The following is a 9,994-nucleotide window of genomic DNA, read 5'->3' on the forward strand; positions in this document are numbered from 1 at the left end:
TTAGCCAGACACATACAGACACTTAAATGCTTGTTTTCTTCCTTCCTTTTTGTCAGAATTATAACAAAAGGGTCAAGGAATAATTACAGGCATTTGATTCCCAAGGCTCCTTTGGAGGTCCGACCACTTCCCAGCTCACTGTAGGATTTGGGGGAACACAAAGGGAGACAGACATACTACACCTGGGTGAGAAAATCAGGAGGATTCATGCCAGCCATGGGATAGCCCACGGTTGATGGGAAGATATTTTCCCCTCAGGAAAATATTGAGCTAGGAAAGATCTGCCTGTCTAGCTCACTTATTCCTCTCTAAGGGAAGGAGTTAGCCAAAAGTCAGTGATCCACGATGGAAAGAATGGTGGAGTCCGAGGACCTGGGTTCAGATACTATCTTTAATGATTACTACCCATGTCTGGCATTCTACAGTGTGACTGGCGCTCAGTCTGACATTTTCAGTGCTAGCATTTTGTTTTTACTCCTTTTGATTATTAAATGTGAAATTGGTATCTTGAAATATGTCCCCCCTCCACAGCCATATGATTTCATCTGTGTAAGGAAATTCAGATCGGCAACTTTTGTGTCTTAGAAAATTGCCTGGGTCATTTCCTTGACCATGGTCACAGTCTAGTATGTGTTTATCAGCCAACAGGCATTTATTAAACATTCAAGTGTTGTGCCAGGTATTATGTCAGAGACAGAGGACTTGAACTCAGCTCTTCTTGACTCAAAGGCAGCCCTTGTTCTATTAGGCCATTTTACCTCTCTGTGTCTTTTCAAAATAAACATTTTATTGATGTCCTTTTTATACAGCACTGTCATTTCCCAATGATTCACCCCTCTCCTAAAAGAGCATGGTTAAATAAAACAAATCAGCACATTGGATATTTCTGACAAAGTCTGCCTCATTCTATACAACCACTTAGCCAAAAAGGGAAGCATATTTACTGTCAGTTCCCTAAAATCGTAGTCACTGAAGTGATCAGACTTATGATATTTTCCTTTTAGACTTAGGTTTTAGTCCCATTTCTGATATATACTAGTTGGGTGATCCTGGGCAAGTGCCTTAACCTTTAGGTACTCTCATCCTGAAGTATGAAATAGCCCACTGGCCGCTGCAACCAGATTAAAATGTAATTAAAAAATATTTAACCAATTAAATAAAAATACAGTAGAATATAGATGATGTTAATCTGTAATTTTCTAAGTCAATATGTGGCCTACAGGGATATTTATATAGGTTTAGTGGCCCTGTTTGTATTTGAGTTTGACCCCAAATGGCAGGAAAAGTGCTGACCTGAATTAGGAGGGGAAGTTTTCTCACCTGGGATTTTACTTTACCAATGAAATCGTAATTTCTTTCCCTGTCCCTACGTTTCTACCTTCTCTTACCCAGAGGGTCATCTGATGTCTTTCAGTGTTGCTTTCCTTTATGTTGTTGTGGGCATTGTTATGTTGCTTTCCTGGCTCTGTTTTGTTTCCTTCACAATACATGAGTTCATACAGGTCTTCTCAGGTTTCTCTGAATTCTTAGTTGATATTTCATATGGTGTAAGAATATTCCATTCCATTCACATCCCCCAATTTGTTCACCTCGCTGACCTTCTTCAAAATGCTTACACAGACAAAATAGGCTTCAATTTCCTCTTTTTTCCCAAAATTTCTCAACCTTTATCCTGGAAGTATTTCATAACATCAAGGGATTGGGCCATCGTATGTAGGTTCCATCAATATATTCCAAACCCAAAAATGATCTGTGGCCAAATCATTTTGGGAAACATAGCTCCAAAGGTCAGAGAAATCAATGGCCACTGCTTCCCTCTCCATTCATTCGTTAAACAAATATTTTTCTAATGCCTGTTATTTGTAAAGCTTTCTACTGGACCTGAGGGCTAATTTAAAGTTAAATAAGTTTTGGTGATTCAATCAGCAAATGTTTATTAATTACCTACTATGTACTAAGCACGAGGATATAGGAAAAAAAGGCAAAAAGCATGGAAACAACTTTCTAAAAGCTATGTACATACAAAGTTGTATGTACATATTAAGTATATAGCATAAATTGGAAGTAATCTCAGAGGGAAGCAACTAACCTGGAGGGTCTGGGAAAACCTTCTTGCAGAAGGTGAGATTTGAGCTGAGTCTTGAAAGAAGACAGGAAAGCCAAGAGGTAGAGGTGAGGAGCAAGCAAATTCCAGGCACAGAGATCAGCAAGTGGTTCACTGGACTTTAGAGGATGTGGCAGAGAGTAAAGTCTAACAAGGCTGAAGAGGTTAAAAGGGGCCTGTTTATAAAAAGCTTCAAATACCAGAGGATTTTATATTTGATCTTGGAAGTAATAGGGAGCCATTAGAATTTATTGAAGGGAGATTGGGAGAAAGTGATAGTTGATGTGAATTTTAGGAAAATCACTTTGCCAGATGAGTGGAGGTAAGGATAGATTTAAGCCAGAGAGACCAAATAGAAACTTTTGAAATAATCCAGGCTTGAGGTGATGAACGCTTATACCAAATTAGCAGCTGTGTGTGTGGAGAGGAGATATATAGGAGATATTGTGAAGGTAGAAGTTATAAGACTTGACAACAGATTAGATCTGTATGGTGAGTGTGAATGAGGAGTCAAGAATGACATTGAATTTTTGACCTTGTAGAATGGTGGTGTTCTCAATAGAAATAGAAAACTTGGGAATTGGGGAAGGGTTTTTTGGTTTGTTTTTTTTTTTTGGAGGGGTGGGGGCAGGAAATGAGATAATAATCTCTGTTTTAGACATGGTGGGTTTGAGATGTCTATGGGCCATCCAGTTCAAGACATCCCAAAGGCAGTTGGGATGCAAGATGAGAGCTCAGGAGAGAAATTAAGAGTAGATATATAGATCTGGCAATCATTTGCTGAAAGATAATTGAATCCTTGGGAGCTGATGAGATCACCAAGAGAGAGAGTATAGAGGGAGAAGAGAAGAGGGCTTAAGCAGGCCCCAGGGGGATATTCATAGTTAGTAGACGTGACCTGGATGAAGAACCAGCAAAGGATATTTAGAAGTAGTGATCAGACAGATAGGAGGGGAACCAAGAAGGAACAGTGTCACAAAAATCTAGCAAGGAGGGAGAGTCTCTCTCTGTCCATCTCAGAAGAGCCTCAGTCTGAGCTAAGTGAATGCATAGAGACCACAGTCTCTGGGGCACATTTGAAGAAGCCAGACCTCACAGCAGAATGTCTAGAACGTCCAAGCCACTGCCAATAGGGAAGGAAAGGCAGGATTTCCCCAGGTTACCTCTCTCTATACTGGAGGTCCTCTTTCCCCTGGGCAAATCTCCCTCTGAAGAGGGTACCACTGATAAGGAAGGAGTGGACTTTACATGAATAGGAAGGCACTGAGAGTAACGAGTGTCTTTGAGACTGACCAATGCTGTGATTGGTAGCAGCTTCAGAGGACTGACTCTCCAAAGGGAAGTGGTGAACTCTGGGTGTGGAAAAAGGCATACATCTTCAGACATGGCCAGTATGTTGATTTATTTTTGCCTAACTGTACTTATTTATTGTACTAGAGGATTCTGTGGGGGCGGGGAGGAACATTCATTAAGGAAGTAAAAGTAATTTAAAATAAATAGCATCAATGAAACTTTTTCAAAGGAAGAAAGCTGGGCTAGGAGGCAGAAGACCCAGGTTCTGATTCTGCCACTGTATAGGACTTTGTCATTGCCTTTTTGTGGACCTCAGTTTTTGCACCAGTACAATGGAGAATCCTCCTCAGACCTTCCCGGTAAGAGGAGTCATTTACGGGTGTTAGGAAGGAAAGTTTTGTGAAGGAAAGAGAAGGGGATTATGACCTCAGTTCTAGAGGGAGGTAGAGCACCAAGATCAGGAGTACTTCCTCTGAGGGAGACCCAATGGAACCTTAACTGACTTCTCAATGAGGGGTAGAGTGTGGTGGTTATTCCCAAGCAGTAGAGAAGGAGAGAGTAGCCTTGGGCCAAAAGATGGGGGAAGGGAAAGCGATTTTGGTGGTTGGTAACTGAGGGGCAGCTTAGGTCTGATTTTCTCTGATCAAACCATCCGGGAGAAGGTGTCTGGGGAAACGGGGAGGGAGTAGGGGCAGATGAAGAGGTACTCCAGGTCCACATCAGTTCAAAGATCAAGTTTGTCAGCATTTATTAAGTGCCCACTGTGTGCCAAGCTCTGTGCTAATTGCTGAGAATGCAAAGAAAGGCAAAAGACAGTACCTGTTCTCAAGGAACTCACAGTGTAATCGAGGAGATAGAATGCAGTCAACTCTGTACAAATAAGTTAGATACAGGATAAATTAGAGATACTTAAAGGAAGGTACAAGAATTAAAGAGGACTTGGAAAGACTTAATGTAGAAGGTGGGGTTTTTAGCTAGGAAACCAGGAGGAAAAAATGAGGAGGAGAGAATTCCAGGTGAGTGATCTGCATGAAGATCCAACAAAGGAGATGGAGAAGAAGCAGTCAGATACGTAGGAGGAGAACCAGGGGAGAGTGGTGTCACAGAAACCTAGGGAGAAGAAAAGCAACCAGATTACTGAGGCAGTGGGATGCTGCAAAAGCAAGGACCAAAGGACCAGACACTAGGAGAAAAGGGACCAGAACTTATGTCTCAGACTTGGGATCTAGTCTCCTCTCTGCCACTAACTTACTGTATGACCCTGGACAAGTGATTTATAATCTCTATGCCTCAGTTTCCTGAAATGTGAAATAATAAAGGGGTTAGTCTAGATCAGTGGTGTCCAACTCAAATAGAAAGAGCTCCCTGGGCAAAATATTGACTTAGAAAATTACAAATTGATATTATGTTGTATTTTTGTTTATTTTGTCAAGTATTTCCCAGTTCTGTTTTAATCTGGTTCAATCCACTTAGGATTTTTCTTGGCTACTTGCAGCAGACAGGTGGAAAGTATGGCACTTCTGGTTTGGATGACCTTTTAGGTCTTTTTCAGTTCTAATATTTTAGGATTCTTTGAATTTCTTGGTCCCCTTAGCTAATATTTTCAGAATCATGTCTACACCTCCCAGATCTGGGACCGCTATCCCAATTCACCTAGTCCTCTAGGATTTTCTGGTGCTAAATTCTCAGGAACAGGGTCTCAGTCGATTTCTCTACTCTTGGTGTTGGTAGCTAAGAGCAAAGATTATGATTTGGGGAGGGGACCCTCCTTTCACTCAGGGAGAGGTCATCAAACTACAAATATTTATAAATATTATCTCCTTTTGTCCTCACAACAACCTTTTGAGATATATGCCTTGATTAACCCATTTTACAACTGAGAAACTGAGTCAGACAAAGCTTAATGGATCTGTCCAAGGTCCCAGAGCTAGACTGAGGCCAGATTTGAACTCATCTTCCTAACTCCAAGACTCCACCAGTTCTTTTGAGTTTGGAGAGAGCACATTTCTCAGCCTTGGTTTTGGGGGCTGAGTGGCCCTAGAGGGTTTAGACTTCTCAAGGACCCTTCTGACAATAACAGCTCACATGTTCCTAGCCTTTTGGGTTTACAAAGTACTTCCCCACAGCCCTGTGAGGTAGATAATATAAGTATTATTATCCTCATTTGACAAAAGAGGAAAGATCGAATGGTCGGACCAGGGTCACCGAGCTAATGTGTCTAAAACCAGGTCTTCCTAACTCTAAGGCCAGCATTCTATCTGCTACATCATAAAGTCACTTCTTTCTTCAAAGATTTTCTTCAAAGGTTCCTTATGGCATGGAGGTCACCCCGGGTTTTCAAAGACTCAGCTAGCACACTTAGTGTGCTCTGGGAGGGCCTTGCCAAACTGGAAAGGCTTGCAAGTACAGCAGCAGTGCAGTATCTGTGCCTGGCTAAATCCAGAGAGTCTCATCCTCAGAAGGTTCACCACCAGCTGGTGACTTTTCATTTACCATAGTAGCTCATGAAGGCTCTCTGATAAGGGCTGTGAACTGTATGGATTGGGGTCCCAGACCTTTGAAGTGCTGGGTATTCAAGGGTTAATCATACTATATATGTTGTTGTAGTTCAGTCCAGTCCAACATTTGGTGACTCCCTTTGAGGTTTTCTTGACAAAGATACTAGAGTGGTTTGCCTTTTCCTTCTCCAGTTCATTTTATAGATGAGGAAACTGAGGCAAACAGAATTAAGTGACTTGCCCAGGGTCACACACTAATAAGTATCAGAGGTTGGATTTGAACCCCAAGCTTTGTGACTGCAGGCTTAGCTCTCTATCCACTGTGCCACTTGGTAAAGTCTAGTGGAGAGTTGGAGGATCTGAGTGCGAATCCTGTCTGTGATGCAGTGACTTTGGACAAGTCACTTCACTTGTCTGGGTTTCTTCTTCTGTAAAATGAGACTTAAATGACCTCTAAGATCCCTTCCAATTGTCTGTTCTGTGACCTCTAAGGTACCTTTCAACTCTAAACCTATGATCACCAAATTATTAACAAACATTTATTGAATACCTACTATGTGCCAGACATTATGTTGAGCTCTGGGGATGAGAAGACAGAAATGACTCTGATCTTGCACTGGGAAATTTTTTTCTATAAGGAAAGACAGCATATACATATATATGGGATATTCCAAAAATCCTGGTGTGATTTTAAAAATTTTACTAGCTACTAAGCTATTAAAGCTTAACACGACACCAAGAATTTTGGGACACCCTGGATAAATATATCTCAGACAGAGAATAAGTAATTTTGGAATGGAAGCCACTGGCAGCTGGGGTGGGAGTGGGGGACATCAGGAAAAGATGCCTGGAGCTGAGTGAGCTCTGAAGGCTCCTAGTCATCCAGTCTGCACTTGAAGACCTGCAGTCATGAGGAAGGCAGTGTTGAATAGTGGAGAGGGGACTGGCCTTGGACACAGAAGATCTGAGTTCAAGGCCTGGGACCAGACTGCTAATCATCACTTCCCTTTTCCAGAACTCAGTTTCCTCATCTGTTAACTTGAAGGAGTTGGATGATTGTTAGGAAGGAGCAATCTGTAAGATCCCCATTCTACTCTACCAGCTATGCATCCTTCAGCAAGTAACTCAACCTTATTGAGACTCAGTTTCTCCATCTGCAAAACAGGAGTAGACATACCTATCTACCCCACCTCACAAAGGTGGTTGTAAGGAAATCACATTGGAAAGTGCTATTTAAATATGAACTGTTATCATTATCACCTTTCAAGGTGACCCATTTCACTTTTGGACAATCCTAATTAGGAAGTCTTTCCTTATATCCAACCAGAATCTTCTTCCCACATTCCCCCATTGCTGATAAAGTGACCTTTCAGGGCCAATGAAAATGCATCTAATCCCCCTTTCACATGATAGGGCTCCAAATGGCTGAGGGCTACTATCGGAGAGTCACTCTTTAGGTCTTCACTTGTCCAGGCTAAGTGTCTCCACCTCCTCCCTCACCATAAACTGCCTTCCTGAGTTATTGGCCAGAACCTACCATCCAGTAGCCAGGCAATCACTCTACTACCAAGATTCTCCTTTTGAACCCTAGACAGATGCTCCAGGGTTAGGGATGCCAGTTAGGAGGCAAAGAGAGGAACGAGGAAAGGAGAGAGAAAGAGGGACAGTGAGAGGGAGGGAGAAGGAGGGAAAGAGAGGGGAGAAGAGAAGGAATGAAAGAGAGAAAGACTAGTTTCATTAATCAGCAAGCATTTATTAAGCACTTTTTGTGGTTCAGTCATTTCAGTGTTATCCAACTCATCCTGACCTCATTTGGGGTTCTCTTGGCAGAGATACTGGAGTGGTTTTCCTTCTCCATCTCATTTTACAGATGAGGAAACTGAGGCAAACAGGGTTAAACGACTTACAGAGGGTCACACAGTAAGTGTCTGAGGCCAGATACAAAGTCAGAAGATGAATCTTCCTGACTCCAGGCCACTTCCCCACCTAGCTGCCCTAATTAAACACTTACTGTGTGCCAATCTGTCAGTCTTCTTCCTGGAGTCAAGTGTCTGATATATGATAGTAATAAAAGCTAGCAATGATATATATAGCATTTTAAGGTTTTCAAAGCACTTTACCTTTATTGCCTGGGAAAAAGGTACCATTTTTATCTTCATTTTACAGTTGAGGAGCATAAGCACCGTATACGTGGTGTAGAGTGGATCCTCTGAGTTGCAGGGGGTGGAAGGTGGGGGTGGAGGAGGGAGGTGGTATAAAAGTGGTCCAAAGGAGACATGATTGTGATTCAGGTTAAGTGGAGCCAGGTCACAGGAGGCCTCTTGCTGGGATATTTGAGGTTGGTGGAGGCATAGGGGAATCCCATAACTCATCCAGTGCTCCCTCAATCCAATTGCAGGTGTTCTCACCTTTTGAGGTGAATGGCCTCCCTAGGGCTGTGCCCCTGAGCCTGCCCTACCAGGACTTCAAGAAAGACCTGTCTGATTACAGGGAGCGTGCCCGCCTCCTGCATAGGGTCCGAACAGTGGATTTCTCTCACGTTGTCCTCAGCGTCCCTTGTCAGTCCATTCCAGCTCCCATCCAGCAGGAGATCAATGGGAAGGGCCAGGAAGATGATAATGAGGAAGAAGAATATGAGGAAGAGGAAGAAGAAGAGGAAGAGGAAGAAGAAGAGGAAGAGGAAGAAGAAGAAGAAGAGGAAGAGGAAGGAGCTTTGGGGCAGGTGCTGGGACTGAGAAGTGACTCCAGCAGTGAAGTAAGCGAGAAGACTACCGACAGAAGCCAGGAGGGAGCCCCATCCACGCTCCTTGCTGATGACCAGAAGGAATCCAAGGGCAGGGCATCCATGGCTGATGGGGACCTGGAGCCTGAGGAGGGCTCCAAGACACTGGTGCTCTTCTCCCCAGGTGACATGAAGAAGTCACCTGTCATCACTGATCTGGCTCCTGACCCTGACCTAGGCACCCTGGCTGCCCTGACCCCCCAGAATGAGCGGCCCCAGCCCACAGGGAGCCAATTGGACGTGTCCGAGCCAGGGACGTTGTCCTCTGTCCTCAAGTCTGAACAGAAGCCCCCTGGGGCTGGTACTGGGGTGGGACCAGCCATAGGTCCAGGGGCAGTGGTGGCGGCTGCCTCCTCACCCTTCACCAAAGTTGAGAGGACCTTTGTACACATTGCCGAGAAAACCCATCTCAATGTTATGTCTTCCAGTGGGCAGCCCCTTCGGCCCGAGGAAGCCACTCTTGGCAATGGAGGGCTGGGGCCAGAGGCCATCCCGGAGAAGGGTACTGTGGAAGAGAGGCCCCCAGTTCCCTTAGAGAATGGCAGTATTCTTTCGGGGCCTGATGGAGCAGACAGCTGTGCGCTATCAGTACCACCTGGGGATATGCCCCCAGAAGTGGTGGGTGACACTCTGCCCAATGGTCTTGCCCCCACCAGCGGGCAGCCCCCTACCATCCCACCTGAGCCTGGTCTATCTTCAGAGCCTGGGGGCCCAGAGAAGACAGTCCCTGTGGCCCTGCTGGGCTCCCGACCTCGGAGCCGTATCCCCATTCTCTTCTCTGAGGAGGACACAGGCTCTGAGCTATCAGCCTCAGTCTCGGCCAAAGAACGGTGGTGTAAGCGGACACGGCAGCCTGACCTGGCTCGCCTGGTGATGGAGAAGAGGCAGGGCCGCCTCCTGTTGAGGCTTGCCTCTGGGGCCTCCTCCTCAGCTTCATCCAGTGAGGAACGGCGTCGGGCCTCGGAGACGCTATCTGGCACTGGGTCCGAGGAGGATACCCATGACTCAGATGACTCAGCCCCCAGGAAAGTGGAACGGGCGGTGGGCACAAGGAGCCGAATCCCTCGCCCGGTCAGTGTGAGGACACCCACCCCGGTACAACTCAAAAGCGGGGGGAGTCCCCAGAGGACACAACACCCCAGTGCCCCCAACAGCATGGTCCCATCACCAGATCCAGCCATCACCAGCAGGTGAGATGCTTTGAGATAACAGATATTTCAGGGACAGGTAAATAGGGCTATGCCCCATCCCTCCCTCCCATTGGTGTAATGCCAACAGTTGTGGTGCTATGTGAAGGATATGGCCTTAATCTTTAGG

At 44.9% G+C, this 9,994-nt stretch overlaps 1 protein-coding gene across 2 annotated transcripts in view; it reads left to right on the top strand.

Moving 5' to 3' along the window:
- TTBK1 (tau tubulin kinase 1) overlaps window positions 1–9,994 on the top strand; it is a 71,697-nt gene that overhangs the window by 53,902 nt on the left and 7,801 nt on the right. For both annotated transcript variants that reach the window (XM_072642234.1, XM_072642233.1), the window contains one exon: window positions 8,294–9,867. In XM_072642234.1, the coding sequence (XP_072498335.1) occupies window positions 8,294–9,867 (1,574 nt within the window). The remainder of the gene's footprint in view (window positions 1–8,293; window positions 9,868–9,994) is intronic.

This window comes from Notamacropus eugenii, chromosome 2 (assembly GCF_028372415.1).
Source record: "Notamacropus eugenii isolate mMacEug1 chromosome 2, mMacEug1.pri_v2, whole genome shotgun sequence".
NCBI classification, from domain to species: Eukaryota; Metazoa; Chordata; class Mammalia; order Diprotodontia; family Macropodidae; genus Notamacropus; species Notamacropus eugenii.